The sequence below is a fragment of the Triplophysa rosa genome, linkage group LG10 (assembly GCF_024868665.1).
Source record: "Triplophysa rosa linkage group LG10, Trosa_1v2, whole genome shotgun sequence".
Classification (NCBI taxonomy): domain Eukaryota; kingdom Metazoa; phylum Chordata; class Actinopteri; order Cypriniformes; family Nemacheilidae; genus Triplophysa; species Triplophysa rosa.
Window position 1 is genome coordinate 24,938,574 of NC_079899.1, and position 21,389 is coordinate 24,959,962.

The window sequence follows — 21,389 nt, forward strand, 5'->3', positions numbered from 1 at the left end:
AGAATCTAGAATGTAAACAACCTGTTGGCCTCAGATATGCAAGTAATACATTTAAAGTAATACGTAATAATATAGTAATACAAGTAATACGTTTAATACATTAAGTTGTCTTGTTTTTGATTTTCTTTTGACTGTATAATTGCAGGAAGAATAAGTCATTTGATTGAAATTGTCCTACCTGTTCAATTGAAGGCCTGAATATTTGAAGACAACAACCCTGTTAAATTATACAACAAAATTCTGCTTTATTTGATTACATAAGGCATCAAATGAAATAATTTCACAATAACTAAGTCAAAACCACCCGTGAGTATCCCGAAATGACCATATTTGACCTCTTTTCTGTAAGATAAAGAGCACTGACAGAAGCCGTGAATGATGCACATACTGTATATGCCTTTATTGAAAAAGTGAAAAATCCTCATCATTCAGATTCATCCATTACAGGCATCTGGTGTATGTGATAAAAAATCATTTCTCTGGTTTTATATACAGTACAGCAGCTAGAAATACAAAAGGATGCATCATGAAACGCACGTATAGCATAATATGAACAATTACATCAGACACATACGGTTTCCTATAAATTACCAAAATAATTACAGATCGACTGAAAATGTACACATCCCTGTAATTTATTACATCATTAAAGTACAAAATATCTACAACATCTATAGTGTTAGTTTACAGAATAATGAATACTGCTGTGACATGCATTGTACTACACTGAAGTCTCGTGCTCCACACACGACGTCGGGTGTGACGGGAGAAACGTTTCTCTCTCTTGAGCTGTAGCACTTTCCTCCTTTACGTTGCCGTTAGCTTCCTTATGTCCATCCATCTGCTGGAAGCAGTTTTGCAATGGTAAAACCTCACAAAGGAACAATGCATTTCATAGTAAAACCTTTAAGCGCTCTTACCCTGAGCTCAGGAGGCGAACTACAGCAAACGCTGGGCTTCAAAAGATGTTGAAGAAGGGATTGTGCATTGCCCACCACAGGATAAACTATGCCGGAGGTGATGTCATTTGCTTTAGTCGGACCTTGCAATAGAAACATAACCACATTTTAACACTCATTTTACACTTTTTACAGCGCTAATAATGTGAGTTATTGTGCTCATGTGCTTTAATGTATATTGTGTCCTGTGTCTCATAATGAATAAATACCATCAGGCTCTTACTGTACCTGTCACGAAGCTAAAAATGAGTCCAATGAGTACCACGGTGCAGGAGTTGACCGCACTGTACCACATGTACGACAGAGAATAGAGCCCATGCAGCCCTAAAGGTCCACTAAAAAAAAAAACCATTTGATTTTTTTCTCTTAACACATACAACATTACACCACACGTTGGTCCATTATAACCATCACCTGCTTTCATTATGGGCAGAGTCTATGGTGGCTGTCACAGCTGTGATGTTGTCAGAAACATCAGGTCCGGTGGTAGTAAAGTTGAGTAGAGAAACCTCTACAGGGATGGACATCCGAGCCAAAAACCCACCAATGCCAATCCAGAAGGCCATGACCAGACCTGCAGCGAGTCCTATTAGAGCTCCCTGGAGTCAGAAGTGAAAGTTTCCTTTTATTTAACCACATGGTTACACATAATACCCAGATATACAGATCTGGAAAATGTGTCTGTAAGCTCTTTAAACACGGCTGCTGGACTGAAGTACAGATATAGCAGATATAAAGAGCATCAGATAACCAGTGATGTAAATAGTAGATGCAAATAGATCTATATACTCACAATGCTGTTAGCACATGGGAAGAAGATTCCAAGACAGAAGAGACCCAACAGCGGCCCTCCTACCATCCCAAAGATACTGAGAGCAGCCTTTCAAATATACAATAGACATACATGTATCAATCTATATATCCATCTCTCTATTCATCCGTTTTTATAGTTTTAGCTATACTAATACTTTGAACTAGTTTTTATTTTGAGATTTTTTTATTTTAATTTTTGATATTGCTACGTTTAATTTATTTTTAGATGTAATATTTTCTTATTACAATATATATGTTATTTCATATTTTATTGATTATTTATCTATAAACCATCTATCTCTCCAACCCCCACACTTTAAAGGGCAGTTTCCCGGACAATGATCATCTTAAACCAGGACCAGGCCTTGGTTAAATTAGGATATTTAAGTCATTTTTAAAAAAGTACTTTACAAAAAAACATTACTGGTGGGCATCTTGAGACAAAACAATGACATTGATAGATTTTAAGATATGTCAGTGCAAGTTGTTTTCGATTAAGACACCTCTAACATTTAAGTTAGTCTGGGACTAGGCTTAAGCCCTGTCCGGGAAACCGCCCCTAAGCGTTTAAACCCACTTCAGACTCCCACTTCGCTTCGATTATAAACTTGACTACCAGGCCAGGCTTCCTCAAGCCAACATCAAAGTTTGTCTAAAAACTTTACCATCCAGTATTATATACAGTCACAGACTGTAACATGACTTGTACTGACTGTACACAAAGAAAAAGCTTACCTGTAGAACAGAACTGTTCATCAAATGGACGACATAAGCCACAGCAAGACATATAATTCCATATGATAAAGCTGGATGAGAATATAATCAGATATTATAAAACATGCTTACTGGAAGGCTTAATCTGATGCAATTCAATCAGAAAATCAGATCTGAGAAACTAGACGTTGTGAGAATATGTATGGAAATAAATAGACGTGATGATGTCTCACCCAGAATCTTAGATAGCAGAGTGGCTCTGGACTCGCTCATGGAGTAATGGGGTTTAATGAGATCCATCATGGTCACAGCGGTCAGCGAGTTAAACGCTGAGGAGATTGTGCTGTGGTAACACAACATTACTGCATAACATTAAGGTAAATGATGTAGATTTAATTGAGCATAAATATTTTGCAGCTGTAAACAATCATGTCCAGTTTGTATTTTAATCCAAAATCAACATTCTGCAACAAAAAAAACGAGACTTTTTTGTGTATTTTAACACTTTTGTTACTCTGACAACATTTGTGCATCTAGTATAAAATGTAGGGGAAAAAACTACAATACTATGTTTACTTTATCTCAACTACAAAGCAACATATACAGTACATATATATATATATGATAAATATCTGCTATTATCTGTGTGAAATCACATTGATTATAAATTAATCATTATTGAACCACACGTTTTTTTGTAAACACTGACATCGGGTCCCACAGACCACATATAAGGCATCCTCCCATTATTATGAGCATCAGTTATTATTAGAACCTCATAGTAACTAAAACTTTAAAATAATAACTTAACAAATTATTAGAGAATAGTAATAACATTTGGGGAGGAGGGTTTCTTAACTTGTCAAAATGCAAAATAACATAATAGTCCTAGAAATGCAAAATATAATGCATGATTATTTTGTGTCTATTTAGTTTGGGGTAAAATAAGACATGATTAGATTCACAGAGCTTGTTTCTTATGAAAATTAGCCATGGTTTTATTCTAGCAAAAGTGTAGAAACCAAATTCTGTGACATATTGATTACCATTTGTATATTCAGCTTTACTGTAAAAACCACCGCTGAGCTATGGTTACAGTAGCAACACCATGAAAAATGTGTGGTAACCATGGTTTAACTATAGTACCCATGTGTTGTTTTTTAAGTTATGGTTCATTTTTAAGGGGTGGCTGATACCTTAGAGACGCGCTGAACAAACATGCCACGAATAATCCCGGCAGTCCAGGAAAGTCTTGCAACATGTCCATAACAAAGTAAAGAACCATCTGTGACATGAGAAAAATAAAATTACTCTAGACAAAATGCAAAATTATTTTGCGGTCTAGCGCTCAAGTATTAGTTCAGCTAACCTGGTCTGTAGACCTGACGTAAGGCTTCGATTCATCGCCGTAACACGCATACATGACCAGTCCCATTAAACAACTGAGCGTTAAAGCCACCTGAAGACAGGGAAACACCATATAGCACGACCTGCAAGAGACACATCATAACTTTTTTCCAAAGATCATCCGAGACACTTTAGGTCAGTACTTTGGTGAAGTGATGCTTACATGACAGCTTCTCTCTCCGTGCGAGAACTGAGGTACCGCTGGACCTGCGCCTGATTCACCCCATACAGAGAGAGCATCAGAAACACTCCTCCGACCCCTAACGTCCAAAACGTGTGTCTCACCGTCGGGTCTGGATCGAGACTGAATCAACAGAGTGAGTCAAGAGACGTGCGATCCATAACAGTAAACATTTTGTGAAGATGTCCAGAAAGAAATCACTGCAAAATGTTTGGTTTATAGGGATAGTTCACCTAAAAATAAAAATGATGTCATCATTTATTCACCCTCATTTATTTCTTGGTATTTTGAGAAATGTCTCCGTGGTTTTGAGTTTATCCAAAGTTGTTTGGTTCTCAACGTTTATTGAAATATCGTGTCTTGTCTTCAGTAGAAAAACTATATGTGGAATAAATTGAAATGAGATTGTTTTGAATAAATATGTTAGTTGCTTTGGTTTTAACACTCATTTTGCACTTTTTATAGTGCTAATAATGCGAGTTATTATGTATCACAAACTGCATGTGACGAATTGAGTCGAAAGGGACATTTCACCACAAGATCAAAGGTAAATGTGGGGAAAATAGGATATTAAAAAGGTTCTTTATTCATCAGATGCTGACTGAACAATAATGTTGTCTCTTTATATGACAACTTGAGCTTTTTAATGAAAGATTGCCAAACATGAAAAATAATGTTCCCGGATCAGGCTGTGCATTAAGCAAGTGGACTTCAAAGTGAACATACTCGATCCCTGAGATACGGCCGCCATCTCTGACTTTAACCCAGACATCAGACAGACCACCGGCCTGCTGTACGCCCACGATGATGATGGCCAGCTGACCGGTGAACATCACCACCGTCTGAAAAACATCCGTCCAGACCACTGCCTTCAGTCCACCCTGACAAACAACACACACACACAACAACTCAATTTCACAATCCACTGTGCATGTGACGGGCATTATAACACTGCACACGACTGTTGTCTTACTAGTGCTGTATACAGAGTGCACACTGATCCAGTGGCCAAAACTGCTCCCCATAAATGAAAACCTGTAACTAGAGACAAGCAGAGAGAGAATTTCCTTGTGCGTATTGTGTTTTAGGCATGTTAGCAATGCATTTTTTTTATAGTTACTGTAGTGTTACCTGCATTCAGCGCAAGAGCGGGGGTGTAGATACCGACGCCCATATAAATGACCTGCAGAGCCACAAACAAACTGTTCCAACCACGTAATGTGATAAATACTGTATGTTAATGTGGACACTTTTCTCATGAAAGAGCTTACCATCTGAAAAATAAACGTGACTGTGCCACATATACGGACGGCTTTACTGAAACGCAGCTCCAAATACTGTGAATGAGAATAAAACATCAATGCCAAACGTTTGGTTAAATGATCTGAAGTACCATATTTGCATAGATTTGTGTATGTAGATGCTACATGATGTGTCGTTTACGGCGCACATTGCACCTGGTAGGCACTGGAGAGGTGAAGTCTGTAGAACACAGGGATGAAAATGTGTGCCGGTATCAAGAGACCCAGAATATAAGAGCAGCCTATAAACCAGTACTGCGTGCCGTTGGTGTAGACCTCAGCTGGCGTGCCAATGATGGCCACGGCCGACTGGAAGGTGGCCATGAGGGACAGAGAGAGAGGCAGGCACTTCATCTTCCTATCAGCGAACAGGAGCTCCTGCGTGGTCCTCTGACGCCCTCCGGTGAAGGCGTGGTACAGCCCGATGGTCATAGAGGCGATCAGCAGCAAAGCAAATATGACATAATCCACAGTACCGAAGTACTTGTGTCCTGTGGGATCCATACACACACTCCAGGCGTGAAGATGATATTAGAGTCTGCACGGCGTGCCCCAGAGAAAGATCATAGCCGTCCGTCTGGACTTCTGATGACAACCTGAAACATTGCATGACGCACGGGTTAAGTGAACATCGCTGCAATATCAAGTTATTATAATGTGGTCCTGTAGCTGTAGATAATGTGTTAGTGTATTCATAGAGCACCGCAACACAAACGTCATGGGTTTCAGTCTCAGGGAACACACAAACTGATGAGAAAAAAGGATATCTTGCCAAATGCATGAATGTAAATGCAAGTTATTATTTCACATGTTCGAACACAAATATCCCAATCCTGGCAACACAACCGTTTTTTAGATGCTCTTGTTCTAGAAGTCTATGCATAGTAGGTCAATAAAGACTTTCCAAGGGAAACCCAAGTAAACATGAAATCAAACGACCAAATGTATTACACGCTCCTAGTTTTATTGAATAATCCTTCATAGACTTTGATCAAAACTTCTATCTGTTCCTCTCTCTTAACCACTCAACATAAAACACTGTGGTATACTTCAGTATTAACTCTATTTTACATTATATATAGGTATATAGATGTAGTTTTTAAACCATATAGTAACCTATAGTGATTATTAAAGTACCATACTATTTACTACAGTTTATCAATTTATCATCGTTAGTACAAAATCCTGCAATGTACATTAACAAAGTGTAGCAATAAATATGAGTTTACTATGGTAAAATATACTACAGTATTTTGTCATGTTGAAACACTTTTATTATAATAAAACCATGGTTCATTTTCCTGCAGCTTACACAGCAAAGCAGTACAGGGTTAACAGTCACGGGCAAGTGTTTTCAAACACACTTACGACACTAGATTCAACTTTACCCTAAATGTATGCTTAAAGCCGTATTTCCTTTCAATGTATTAATACACTCACAATTTCTAACGAATTCAACAATAAATAATTCAATAATTCTTCCCAAATGATTTTGAAACGTTTACTTCCTTGTTTTAATAAAGGCGCGCGCCTCGCTACAATGTATCTTCACGATCAACGGAAAGCAACAAGCAGACACACGTGTGTTTCTCATTATAGTTTTCTTACCTTACAAGAATCAAGCAGATTTGTGTTAGAGCTTCATACAATCCGTGCATGTCATCCGGGTGCAGACCGCAGATAGCGAGGGTCAGTGACAATGTCGTTGTCCAAATGTGTCAGAGAGCCTACCATCACGTCTGAAGGTTACAGAGCTAATTTCATACAGCTGAACACTGCAGGTTTACGTTCTATCTCCATAATAGCGACTATTACATTGATTATACCCACCTTAAACATTATAAACATGTATTTTCTCAATATCGTTCTTTATATCTGCTATTAAGTGATCTTAACCTTAAGTATGACGCAATTGTAATATGCAGACATGATAAAATTACAACCACGTGGATGAAACATACTCATAAAACGGGGATTACCTGACTGTGCTAACCGTGTGCAGTGATGAAGCGCACGAGTTAGCAGATTAGCTGTCTGCGCTAATTGCGCGCAGTGATGAGGCGAAAAACACGTTGTTTTCAAGATTTTAGCTTCCGAGGTAAACGTTGTCACAACAGCGCGCTCATTTTATAAATGATTTAAGTGCTGAAGCTGCGTCTGAAATCAGTCACTTGTTCACACACACTCACTATTTCCTATATGGTGAATCGCACAAAATTCAGACAGTGTAAGTATGATGTCCATTAGAGCGAATGAAGTGAGGGGCTGCAGCCAAAGACTAACAGCAGTTTCATATAAAATCTGAATCGGGAGTCTGTTAGATTTCAAATACATAAAAAAGAATCCAACATTCTCCTAAATGATGGCCCTTTTACTTTGGCTGCTTTTATAGACGACGTTAATGACAGACATGTTTGTATTGTTAAAACGTGAAAGTGCCCTTTTATTTAATAGCCTGGAATAAACCTAAGAATACAGCAGAAAGCACTAAGACTTTCTAGTTGCTTTTCAACGTTTTTACCAGCAGGTGTCGCCAGCCTGCGGTGTTTCCACTGCTATGCGAGAGTGATCTTTTTTGCATTCAGTAAATTCAAAGCTTTGTTATAGATTTTTGAAAAACATCATGTTAAATTTATTGGGGCGGTTTCCCGGACAGGGATTAGTTTAAACCAGGCCTTGGTTAAATTAGGATATTTAAATTGGTTTTAAAAACATAGTTTACAAAAAACATTACTGGTGGGCATCTTGAGACAAAACAATCGCACTAAACTAAATTTTAAGATAAATCAGTGCAAGTTGTTTTCGATTAAGACACCTCTAACATTTACATTAGTCTGGGACTAAGCTTAAACCATGTCTGGGAGACCGCCCCACTGTCAATAAACGACCTAATGTGCATCTGTTGGTAACATCTTTAAATCCCAGTCAAAACAAAACGAGTAACACGTCCTTTTTAAGTGAATATCTGAAATATGCCTTAATGGTTAAAGGGACAGTTGTACATGAAGTGTATTTTGACCCTATTCCCAAGCTTTAAAAGGACACAAAGCATTACTCCACGTATATTTCAAGTGTCATGAAGGCATATACACACGGGTTCGGTGAAAGAAAATAAAAATGATTCTTTATTTGTTGAAGTTTTTAACCTGTGCTTTTTTTCTGCTTCCTCGAAAGTAAACGCGCCATATGGGCTTCTAAACGTATATTTCCATATATTTTCCAAGACCTTTCTGTGAGAAAATGGCAGTTGTTGTGCCGTTACCCAAGTCCGCCACTAGAGGGAAGAACACGCACATTTTCCGAGCTGAGGAGAGAGCCCGTTGTGGCTAGAAGGGATACAGCTACGGCCGGAAGTGATGCAAAACCCCGCCATAAAATTACAATAAATTACATTAGCTAACGCCTACACCTACCCCAACCTAACAAAAAATTGTAATTAACTGTTGTCAGCGAGACAAAAATATGCGGTATTGAATTGCACATGCCCAGTAAGGTAGCTGTATCCCTTCTAGCCATAACGGACTGGTTACCCTGGCAGCACAAGTTGGAGTACAAATACTCGCACGAGGCTGAAAGAAAACAAGTAGCTACCTAAAGTTGTCTGTTTGGATACAGTCCACATGCAAGGCAAGGGACATGCGTTTCAAAAACAGCCTCGAAGAACAAATAAATAACATGGAAACAGCAGCAATTATGGCATGTTTGTTTACTGCATTACCAGTCCAACATCCAAACAGACGCTGACACCAAATCGTAAAGCATGCGGTTTAGGTGACCGAGAATGCAAAGGTGAATGTGGAATACCGTAGATAACCGATTATTAGTGACATGACAGTGAATTTAAATAGACAAGCAACTTCATCCTACTCGACCTCTCAACTCCCCGAAAAACATTCGTAGCGCGATGCGTCTTTCAGTGCGGAAGTACGCAGTGACATCATCGACCCGTCGACCAATCATAGGCGTTGCGTACACGACGCTACATACGAGCTCACAGTCTTGTCAGTATTGAATCGGGGGTTTGACTGTCTGTCAGTGACTGAAGGCAGCTTGGTTAAGGTATGCATTTCATCAGAATAAATGAACAATATAAATGTGCACTGTTTGCTGAGTTTTAAGACAGTTCATCTTTTATATTAAGGCTTTTCTTTAACCTTAATGATTGTCGTTACATTTACATTTATTAATTTGGCAGACGCTTTTATCCAAAGCAACTTAAGTTACAAGTAGGAGAGCATATAAACATTAATAGTTAATTAACTATTAATATTAAACTACACATAAAAGTTTATTTTTGCTATTTAGGTTTGGTTAAGATCAAGTAATCTGTGTTTGTGTAATGATATTTTTATATTTTATAAGTTATTCTATACTGTAACTGTCTATAATTCTAATATAAAACTACTTCATCAGTCTCAATAAAATAGGCCTATCGGAAGAGAACACAGGTCTTCGTGATTTTAAGTGTCACATGAGCTATGTTTACGTAGACAAACGTACTTTCCCTTTCTGCAGTGCATGTATACTGTGCACAGTATGCACATGTGTCATGTGTGACACATTTTTTATTAGCCTGCAAAAAAACAAAAACATTATATTAGCACAAAATAAATAATAATTAAATAAATGTTTTTCTTTTAAAAATAACTTTACATGTGCAACGTGATGATAATACTATAGCATACTGCTGTTTGTAATGTTAAGCAATGGCAATATTGTTTCATTTACCAAGTAAAACTGTGGAATATTCATCAGTAAGTTATTTCCTTCCAGACACGGCTCAGACATCTCTCAATATTACTATTGTTATCACACATGTGATCTGCAGCGGGTCATGAGTCAGTTTATTCTCCTCCAGTTTCTCAGCATTTGAATGCATGACCGTCTTCACACGCTTTTAATAATCTGAGAGCCGTTAGAGGAATCCCAAACGCATTTTATATATCGGTGTTCTCCTCAATACATGCACATTTTGATGCAAACTTTTTGTCTTTACCAGATTATACAGACATAGTCAAAGATATACATATTGTAATATTTTTATTATATTCAATGTTTTATGAGTGCTGTATAGGTTGTTGCATGTAACATTGTAAAAAGTACAATTTAAATGTGGCTGTTTTGGCATCATGGCAGCGTTCTACACAGTGATGCCAAATATTACCCATGCAGTGGGTCATTTCCTCCTTTACATTTCCCACAGTTCAGTTGGTCAACAGTCGTTCATCCCAGCATTATTCCCTCAAAAAATGAACAGGATTCACACATCCTCATGGAAAGTGAGGCGATGATGGGAGTGTTGCTGAGATCTGTACTGGTCTCAAAGGGTTCCCAGTTTAGCCGTCAGCTGCCGTGTCCTAGTTTCCTCAGTCCAGATGCTGACCGACATCACATGTAAACAATGATTTCTTATTAGTTAAATAATGGCCTGTTTAACATTTGTAGATATCAAAGTTACTAAATATGATTTTAAATAGATATTTAATATTTTAGGAATCCTTAAATCCTTTTTTCATGTAAAATACTTTCTATGATGTTTACTAAGCAAAGACAACTGTAAGAAAGATTTTTAGGTTATTTCCCAAAGGCACCAGAAGTGTAAACAATGTGACAGTTGTGCTATCAAAACATTCCTCTGTTTACTTGATCATCCAGACAAGCCCGATCATCCTAAAACAGCAGCATTTCAGCCAATCACGTGTTTGGAGGCGGGACTTATGAAAACACGCAAGATAAAAAAACTAAAAACATCCTGATGTTATAGTTATAATAAATGTGGCTCACTAATATTCAGGTAATTGTGAAATCATATACGAAACATGATTCACACATATCATGTGTCATTTCAATGATTTCTAAGGTTGTTCTCAATTTTTCTGCTTTTGTCTCATTTGATTTCTTTGTTTTCCCTGCATATATTACGAACAAAGATGAGTGTTTCTCATTTTAGAAAAGTGAACGTTGAGTCAGGTTTAGTACATTAAAGCTCAGTAATTGACCGAGGCCATTTAACATGATGTGATATTTGCATTTCTGTTACAGATGCCGCAACATTAGACCATTTTTTTGGAGTCCACAAGAATGCTCCACCGGAAAAAAAAACTACTGGAAATCTGATGTTTCGTTCAACGTCTGAAAGTTTTTCTTCGACCCCTCAATGGAGCCAATGACAGCTAACACCTCAAAAAACCCAGAATGCATTGCAGCATCTAAGGACGACCACCTCTCCAGTCTGAAGTCTTTGACCGAGAAGCTCAAACTTGAGACCAAAAAGTCATCTCAGCTTGACTGGAGAGCCCAGCTAGAGGCCATGCTGACCACCAGCCGCAAAATCTCGTCCAGTGAAGCAGAGAAACACGGAAGCTCACATCCTTTCAGATGGTCAAAGCTGTCGATGAGCTCTGGTGTGTTTAATGAAGTGGGACAGCCAGCAGAGGGCATGATGGGATTTAAAAGTGTAGATGAAGCGCTGGAGGGGCTCAGAAAAGAGCTGGTGAGTTGTGTTTTTTTACTAGCTCTGACTCCTTTCATTTATAATGTTAAGAAATGGTGTACCGTCCCTTTAAGACAACTTTAAGACGACGTATAAATGACCTGCTTTGGTTTCTCTGTTTCTTGTCTCGCAGGCAGAGATGCGTTTGCAGGACCAGCAGCTGGCGCTCCAGCTAATGCGACTGCGCAGCGACATCAACGATCTAAGAATCGTGCAGACGTGCAACCAGCATCGCATTATGCTGAACGATGTCACGTTCGAGCTTGAGGAGCGAGATGATATGTCGGGTTTGTGTGACGTCCCCATGTCTCCTGGATTAGGCCTCTCCACGCCACTCAAGGTCATTGGGGTCACCAAGATGAACATTCATTCTCGACGTTTCTCTCTGTGTTAGCAACCGTGTGTGTTTATACCGCATGTTTTTGATAGAATATATTTGACATATATTTTCAGAACATATATGGGATTCATCTTGAAGATCACAACTCATTGCACTTGTGTAATGTGACGTATTTCAGAGTAAACAGGATATGTAGCATGAAAAAAAACTGGGCTGGGTCTTGGGTTCATTTTTCTGTAATTGCTGGATGGTAAAAAGTGTCTTCATGTGGCAGGTGGTACTATGACAAGAAGGCTTGGTGGCATCACGGAAAGTCATTACACAGGTTGAGCGAGTTATTCAACACTGAAAGTGAGACGAGAAAACTATGAAGTAAATACGATCAACGTGTTTCATGAAATCTCAATGTAATGTCACTGTCTTTGCCATGATTTTGTTATCTTCCGCTAACACTTCCAACGGTTTGGAGCAGCACATTTTTGTGAAGTGTAAAGATCACACAATAGACCTGCTGAATGAAGCTTCTAGTACAGCGACACAGATAAGAGAGCCATACAGATACGACACTGTCCGGTTGAAAGAAGACAGACGGGATGGGCGTCAAACTTTTTTTGATAAAAAATGTCTATTGGAGAAGATACAGAATGAAATTCAGATGGTTTCCATCGCAAAAAGGATTATAAACCATCCGCGTTTTACCATTAAACCCATCACAAATTTCCTTTTGCAGTACGTCTTATTCCAGGAAGATTTAATGGTGCTCTATTGGTTCCCATTATAAACAATAAATCCATCACAATTTCTGTGTAGAAATTCAAGACTAAAATGTTTACAACAAGAAGACACAACAAGGCTTAAGAAATAATATGTACCGATGTAAATGTTGTATTTTTAAGAAGTATAACCAACAGTTCAAACAGGTTTTCCTACAGAAGAATAATGTTTTTATTCGGATCATTTGATCTTATAGATCAAATGCAGTCACACATACTTTTTAACAATTTCATTAAAAGTTTATATAAATAAATAAAAGTGCCCACAACACTTACTTTAGCATAGTGGTGGTGAGTTTCGTCCAGCGAGCACCCCTCTTATGCTCTTCAAAGAATCATAAAATTGTGTTTGTGTATATAACGATAGGCCTATCACGTGTTTATATCAAAACTGATTATTGATATTTAGCTAAATGAGATCTAAAGTCACCTTTAATTCAACAGTTTAGTTTGTTATGTTTTATAATATTATGTAATAATTCATCCTGTATGAGCAGGCCTGTGTGTCTTTACACAACAATGAAAGACTTCAGAGGTGTTTGTGTGCCAGTGGCACAATCTCACAACGGTTATTGTTGTATGGGTGTGTATACAACATTTCTTTGCAAACCTGCTCTTGTTTTTAACCAGTTTGTTCAGTCACTGAAGGGGAAGGTGTATAATAGTGAGTGTGAGACTTAAGTTCTGTGCGTGAACGAAGAGATTTTTATTGTAATATTGATGGCAGACTGACGTCACAATGGAAGTGCCCTGGAACTTTAGATTCGGGATAGTTATTCTGGGAGACTCGGCAGTGGGTAAATCGTCTCTTCTGCATCGCTTTACTGAAGGAACGTTCGATGATTCCCGACAGTCTCCGCTCGGCATTGATTTCAAGGTTTATAATATACACTATGACCCTGATGTTGTCATCAAGCTGCTGTTGTGGGATACTGCAGGTCAGGAGAGATTTAGGTGAGTTTTCATAAAGCAAAGCCAACAAATGTTGTACTGGGATGTGTGATCTTAATTATGCAACTCAGAAGTGCAGATTTTAAATGAATAGACTGCTGCCTAAGCCTAAAAATCACCGGGGCTAGTTGTCACAAGGTTTTTATCTTGTTCGTCTGGAGAATAAATAAAAGTAGTTTGAATGTTTGTATCTTCATATTTAATTTGTGGATTTCAATGTTGTAAATACACTTCTTATTAGTTTATTTTGGATAAAACAATAGATTGAACATTTTTGTACCATATATTTTCCTTCACATTTTTCTGTTTCATGAACTGTAAAAAAATATTTGTTGTTTTATGTTGGTTCAACTTAAAAAATAAGTAAAAAAACCCTGGTTGCCTTAAAATTTTAAGTTAATTCTGAATTAACTTAAAATTTTAAGGCAACCAGGTTATTATTTTAACAAAAAAAAATTTACAGTGTGAATTATTCATGAGCTATTAAATATTTCTAAATACAATTTTGTTGTGAAAAACGTTTAATTTCATTACTCTTTTACATCAGGTGGTATTTCAAACAAAAGCATCTTCCAAACTTTGTGTCTGTACCACTGTGACAACTTACCCCATAGGGTGGGAGGTGACCATGTGATTTTTTTCACTTGAGTAAAAGGTGTGACAACTAGCCCCTGTCCTCTTTAGAGTTGCCATTGTCTCGTTCAAACAAAACTAAGCAAGCAAATAAGTGTGAAACATTCAAAAACATGACTTTGACCATTTCTTCGGCTGCAGGTCCATCTGTAAGTCTTACATGAGGAACTCTGTGGGTTGCATTCTGATGTTTGACGTCTCACAGCGACAGACGTTCGATCGCATAGGCAGTTGGCACCGGGAGGTCCTGGACTACGTGAAACCAAACCCCATGTTCTTTTTGCTGGTGGGTCATAAAAGTGACCTGGCCGTAGGACGTCAGGTCAGGAAGAGCGAAGGAGAGGCTCTGGCTAAAAAACTCAACATGATCGCATATCTCGAAGTGTCTACGAAAGAAAATCTTAATGTAAGTGAAGCGTTCGAGACCCTGACCAGAGGCATATATAACCTTTTCCAGAAAGGCAAAATAACCCCCCGAGACGACTGGCATGGGTTAACCGTCGGGGCAACCGTTGATAAAGAGCCACAAGTGGCCAAAAAGTCCAACTGCTGCAACTTTGGATGAGAACTTCTGTCCAAACTTTCAACCAAGCCTTCATGGATAAAGACACGTTTTATACCACAGTACATTTAATATACTGTACTGAATAAGTATTGAACAGCATGCCTTCCATCAAATGTGAAGTCTTAAAGGCACAGCCAGCTAAAGGCTGTCGTGAACAGAGGCAATAGCAATTCCATATAGTTCCAGCTCAGAGACACTAAACTAAATGTGAGAATATTTTTAGGTTTTTGCTTTGACAAAACAAAATCCTTCGCTGACACAATTTATCCTATCACTTGCACATGAACATAAATTATTTGGGATCTTTTTTTGCGCTGTTGGGAAAACTCCTTTTTGGCATGCACCTTTATGTGTAGATGTCCATTTGTTTACTTGCCAAAATTGAACCGTAGACATTAAGAATAAACAAACATGGATGTTATATCAAAATTCTGCCAATGGTTTACTGTTCTGTAAAGGAAACTCACATACAGACTGCAGAATACAAGACTTCTATAAAAGGTTTGAATCAATGAAGAATGTGAATTAAAACAGAGCAAGCCATGTTTTGGAAAGTATAGCACCATCTGCAGGTCATAGCTCAAGTCTCAGACTTCCAAAAATGAAACCGTTTTATTTCAGTCACATTTTATTGTATTAAAATGACAAATATACAAAATTTAAGCATTTAAGTTCGTGTGTACATCTGTATCGTGTTAATCTGTCCAATACGTATACGCTTTGTATCATTTCCATTAACAAAACCTTAGATGTTGCACAAATGCTTAACTGAAAAAAAAAAAGATTTGAACTCAGCATGTTGCGTATCTAATATGGAAAACAAAATGTGAACATCTGGCTCGATCCATAAATCATAAACAGACGAAAATGGGAAATGCAATTACAGAAGATCTCACGGGGAAACAATTGTCCTTGGTTTTGAAGACAATGGATTCTATAACTTTAACCATGAGAATCACAAATAATAAATGAGTTCCAAAATAATTGCTGCTATTACCCTGATCTGCCAGGTGATGTTTGTCTAATAAAATAGAGTTACAGGTTCAGACGGAGCCATACATAATGATATTATAGTAAATAAATAAAAACAAAGAAACAAATAAAATGACTCCATGAAGTTCATGACTGGTTTGATGTCATGAACAGTATTTCGACTTTATTTCAATAATTAGATTATTAGACCTGCCTCATATTGCACATTGTAAATAAAAGGAATAAAAAACTTTTTGCTGGTGATTATTGAAGAGCATCCTTATGAAATCACATGAGACGACAGAAAACAACCACAGCAGCAGCATCTAATTTCCAAAACAAAAAAAGTGAATATACCTTAAACTATGACACACCCATGCAAAGTAACACAGACATAGTTTGTTGTTCTAATATTATTGTGGTCTTCCCTTATATCTCATCCGTTATTTCTTTCAATATTAAACACAGACAAATGTTCATATCAAAGATACAGCCAAATTGAAACAGTCAGATATCTAGAGCATAACACACATTTTCATTTTCCATACAGGTTTGGACAACACTTCACATAGAATTTTCAAAAATAAACGTGTACCTTGTTTTCATTAATCTGTTTTAACATTCAAACGAACTGGATAACATTAATACAATCCATAGATCCAACTGAGAAAAACAAACTATAATCAGTTTAACAAGTATAAAATATCTTTCTCTAAAAACAAACTACAAAACTGTTCAAGCACAACCTTTAGAATATTAACTCCGACACTAACTTTTCAAGTAAGATAATATCCTTACCAACACATTGATGGGTAAAATATAATAACCAGTTATTGTAAAATGAAGCATTCTACTTTTCCCACTCATTTTTTTACATTTTACTTAGGCTTACCCTCTCCAGCATCCCCTTCAGAAAGTTTATAGCAAGTCTATAGCAAAGTTAAATTTGGCGTCACAAAAATAAAACTCTTGTCCTCAAAGTCCTCATGGTAAAAAACAGAAATTTGATGTGTGAAAAATCACAGTTTAACATATATAACTGGCTTCATTAATGTCTGATTCCAGATTTAAAACAGCTTAAACTGTAACACTACATAACACAATGTGCATGGAAATGCATGCTTACAATGTCCTACTGAACCTAGAAATGTCAACTTCAAACAATTCCTGGAACCTTAACAAACAAACAAATGTGATGTTTGATTTTCCAGTATGGAGTTCAGATGTGCTTCATTTTCAGTACAGACTGTTACACAAACACACAAAACATTCAGTTTCACATTCCACTATAGGATGCATACAGTTTAGCAAATCTAGATTTCTTAAACACGTATAACAGAGAACGGTTTACACCACACTTTCACCTTAGACAATTCAGAGCCCTGCTTGAACGGACGTGTTTGCATGAAGAACGTAATGCCTGTTGAGATTTTACAGCCTGAAAACGTGAAACGAATCCACGTTTCACCGTAAGCACCTGGATAACTGTTTAAGGCCTTTCACGAGTTAAACACTTCAACATCCAAACAGAACGGCTTCGCTCAACGTTTTTGAAATATTACAAATACAACTGACTCTTTATTCACCTTTCATATGCTACCATGAAATCACACTATAACTGTACATCTTCATGCACTACAATATCAGAGTTCTCACTTTTGTATCATATCATATCACCGTAGAGGGCAAACGACAATAAACAAAATATGTCCAAAAATCTGAACGCTGCCCAATAGGAATTACAATCTATAATGCTCTTCGACATGCATTTGACCTTGTGCGGTGTCTTTCTCAAGAACATTTTTTTTTGTCTTGTAAGTCACAATAAGCCATTCTTAAATATATATATATATATGTATATATCTTTACATTTGAGTGTAATAATATTTAGGTAATGTGTCATATTTGTCCTCCACGCCACCGATGGTTTCTAAAAGCATCTTTAAATTCAGTCAGAAGAAAAGACTATTTGTACTGTTTGGATACCAAAGATTATGTTCTTGTGTTTAACCTGTTCAATAGAAAACAATGTTCTGTCCCTGTACTACACGTCTCATTTTAAAGTGTATTTCTGAAACACCTTTGGTTTGCCACCGGCAGCGACGGCCATCGGGCGTGATAACTGAGGTCTTTATAACATGCTGTAGGAGGCGTTTTGTCTCTAGAATAATGCTGAAACTTTCACTAAGTGAAAAAGATTTGATTTGCATTGTACACTGAATTTAGAGTTGTTCTGTCAATTGGATGGCAAACTTATGTAACCAACATAAAACAAATGCAATGAGCTAAAACCAAACATCTGCATGGCCACAACAATCTCAAACCATCTCATAATACGGCAAGTTGTAAACCTCCACAGACAGACGGTTAGTACAGCAGCGGTATGATATCGGAACAGTGTTGGTTTTACACGGCGTGACAGCATCAAACCACCATAGCTGCTTGAGATAGTCTATTTGAGTATTTTGTAATTGCATAGTCTGGAATCAACAGATGAATTTATACTTGAATACTTTTGTTGTCCCTTCGTAACATGCTCTTCATGAAACCCCGCAAACATGAACCTATTTACATATACAATTTTGTCTTTGAATGAATAAACACATGAATGCTCTCATATTACAAAGAATATATACAGTATATAAATAAATAACATTTAGATACAAAACGTTGTTACTTGAGATGGTGAACTTTGTGGAGGGTAAATGATCTCGTCCTCCGATATTTCAGTGCTAAGGAGAGTTTTGATTGAAAGAGAAAAGAAAACATTTGACTTCTATGATAAAGTATAACAGGGTTACCTGCAACCTGCTATACATTTGTAATGCCTATATTCATATCACATAAACGCCCCTCCAAAAAAAAACCTAAGCAAAAATATTCTGTGTCTGTATGTATTTCTATCATACAGTGTGTACAAGTCATTTGGGTTCTGTATAATGTTTTTGGATGAACGGTCTGATACAGTGATCAGGGTAAGGCTTTACAAGAACATCTATACATTTATACAAAACATGGTTCCGTTTTAGCACCTTAAAGATATTGATCTTGGCAACGGTGAAGCTGTGCTGGACATCAAATAGACAAATAAACTCTTTTAGCCCTAAGATTTGCTTCCCGCAATACAATAAGGCCGATGTCTGTCATGGCTTCACCCCGTCTGTTAATGCAATGCAGCCACGCCCCCCCAGAACCGCAGCCAATCAAACGCTGGAATGTATACGTCACCAGTCTGCCGTGCGTTTTTGCTGTACGTACAGTTCCACTTACTGCATTGGCACATTTGAAGAAAACAATATCAATACTGGCATTGTTGTTTGCTGAACTGGTTGCCTTGGGCGGTTCAAAAGCACCGACGTTGTAAGGCACCACAGGGTAAAATAAACCACGGGTGTGAACGAAAGAACAATGGCAAACAAAAGACATCATAGCGGATACCACAAGGATCCTTCATGATGTCTTAACGTGACTTTTGAAAATCCCAGATAGTTGTGTTTCCTTGTAATACGTTAAAATTCAATCAACATGTGCACGTGAACTGAACACGTCGATATTCTAGTCAGTTTTCTGTGCATATCAAGGAAGCCCTTGACTTTACTAACAACAGCGGACATTCCAGTTTGAGATATTAAAGTCTGCCAGAGAAAAACGAAATGCCTGAATACAAATAGAAATAATACATATTATTTTACCAAAAGGCTTCGAATGCATCATTAAAAACTACATAGGATTAAAAATAACATTCGAGGTGTTTATATTTCACAACCCTCAAGAGATTTATGAGGACGATACATCTAAACATACTGGATGTATTTCTAACCATCAGAGCTTAATACGCAGGAAAATACGGTTGTAGAAAAATGAATCACAGTGTATTAGCACCTGGAGGCGGGAGAACATTTACAACAGAGATGTTCGTGTGTAAGATGGCAAATAAGAAAGAAATCAAAACAAACACGATTTGGCAAAGCTGAAAGTGATAACATAAAGGGATGCAGGTTTCTCCAGCAAACAACAGTGGACCAGAACACTGCGATGAGCTGAAACAAAGCAAAACATGTAGAGGAATCACATGAAGTGTGTTTAAAGTCCCAGTGAAATACAAACTACGATGCCTGTTTTTTCATGAAATACTGCAGTGTAAATAGTGTATCAATGTGGGTCATTCTCTTTTTACAATTCTTGTGCCCACATAATCTTTAGTTAAAATCTGAAAATGCACTTCCTTCCTGTAATGACTACCCATCTCAAATGACATGTGTTAGACGGCTTGGGCGGAGCATCCGTTAACTCCTCCCCTTTAACGTTCAGTCAGCTGCCAGTTTCATTTCAAAATGCAACGACTGTTTTTATACATCCAATCAAATCGCAGAGAAAGAAAGCCACGCACACTATTTTTCTCATTAGAAATTCGGAAATGTGTCAAAATACGGAAGTAAAAACGATCGCAACTTCCCGTTCACGGGGACTTTAACATCTCAGAATGATTGACGATTATTCAGAGAAATGTGCACCAGAATGCATATGAGAAAGGGCCAGCAACGATCAAGACGGACGCCGAGTCGAGAGAGACTTCACGCCCAGCCAGCGAAGCAACTCTATGAAAAATTCGGCCATTTACTGTTCAGCATTGCACTGAGGTATATACAGACAGAAAAAACTCAATCATTATAATTCTAAAGCTCTTTTCCCAACCTGGCAAGAACCTTTTCACCTGTTTGATGGACGATGGACGCACCAAGCCACCGATGCTGTACGTTTCAATAAAACGTTACGCATAAAACAGAGATGAAGTACATAAGAGATACATACATACAGCGAGATCTGAACGCTGGAGACGGTTTGTTAAAAACTGAAAACCGAGCGCCCAAAACCCATGTACTGAAAGTGATGCGAAACACTAATTGATCAGCAAATGGCGGTTCGTCAGGTTTTTTGTTCTCTCCATGTATAAAGTTAACTTGGCCATAGATTAAAGGAGCGGAATATTACATTTTGATGAAAGATTAAGGCAAACATCACAAATGTTCTGAATAACATGTGCCCATACATTTAAAATAAGACCACAAATGTTGTAAATGAGTAAAGTAAATAAGAGTTCACGCCAAACTCCACGCTTTATAACAAGATCAACAAAGGCTTAAAACTGTAGAAATGTAGCACCAAAATAAATAAAAGGTTTTCCTAGAAGCACCAATAAGCAAAGAAGATAGCCTTGACAGGCAGCTGATCGCACCAATAGCAGAGAGAGGCGGGATTTGGCTTTGTTGTTTGTTTGAGCCCTGTG

General features: G+C 37.6%; 3 protein-coding genes across 8 annotated transcripts; 2 read left to right on the plus strand and 1 right to left on the minus strand.

The window, feature by feature from the left end:
- Positions 1-270: 270 nt before the first annotated feature.
- slc5a6b (solute carrier family 5 member 6) lies at positions 271-7,631 on the minus strand. 4 transcript variants are annotated; one of them, XM_057343771.1, is made up of 17 exons: positions 7,355-7,631; positions 6,984-7,114; positions 5,532-5,971; positions 5,346-5,411; positions 5,206-5,257; positions 5,048-5,115; positions 4,801-4,955; positions 4,057-4,197; positions 3,856-3,976; positions 3,683-3,771; positions 2,720-2,829; positions 2,508-2,578; positions 1,753-1,839; positions 1,374-1,558; positions 1,188-1,294; positions 921-1,042; positions 271-844 (listed from the first exon to the last, which is right to left on the minus strand). In XM_057343771.1, the coding sequence occupies exons 3-17, from the start codon at positions 5,877-5,879 to the stop codon at positions 722-724; spliced, it is 1,845 nt and encodes a 614-aa protein (XP_057199754.1). In that variant the 5' UTR covers positions 5,880-5,971; positions 6,984-7,114; positions 7,355-7,631; the 3' UTR covers positions 271-721. The 4 variants fall into 4 exon arrangements, with proteins under 4 accessions (XP_057199754.1, XP_057199753.1, XP_057199755.1 ...); XM_057343770.1 differs by having other exon boundaries at positions 7,206-7,631; XM_057343772.1 differs by having other exon boundaries at positions 271-841; positions 6,984-7,631.
- Positions 7,632-9,361: 1,730 nt separating this feature from the next.
- On the plus strand, positions 9,362-13,119 carry fam167aa (family with sequence similarity 167 member Aa). 3 transcript variants are annotated; one of them, XM_057344025.1, is made up of 5 exons: positions 9,389-9,434; positions 10,579-10,769; positions 11,031-11,169; positions 11,418-11,868; positions 12,002-13,119. In XM_057344025.1, the coding sequence occupies exons 4-5, from the start codon at positions 11,533-11,535 to the stop codon at positions 12,260-12,262; spliced, it is 597 nt and encodes a 198-aa protein (XP_057200008.1). In that variant the 5' UTR covers positions 9,389-9,434; positions 10,579-10,769; positions 11,031-11,169; positions 11,418-11,532; the 3' UTR covers positions 12,263-13,119. The 3 variants fall into 3 exon arrangements, with proteins under 3 accessions (XP_057200007.1, XP_057200008.1, XP_057200009.1); XM_057344026.1 differs by lacking the exon at positions 11,031-11,169; XM_057344024.1 differs by lacking the exons at positions 10,579-10,769; positions 11,031-11,169 and having other exon boundaries at positions 9,362-9,434; positions 12,002-13,118.
- Positions 13,120-13,602: 483 nt separating this feature from the next.
- LOC130560310 (ras-related protein Rab-39A) lies at positions 13,603-17,865 on the plus strand. The gene is made up of 2 exons (XM_057344023.1): positions 13,603-13,935; positions 14,707-17,865. Exons 1-2 carry the CDS (start codon positions 13,721-13,723, stop codon positions 15,128-15,130), a joined length of 639 nt encoding a protein of 212 aa, XP_057200006.1. The 5' UTR covers positions 13,603-13,720; the 3' UTR covers positions 15,131-17,865.
- Positions 17,866-21,389: the final 3,524 nt, after the last annotated feature.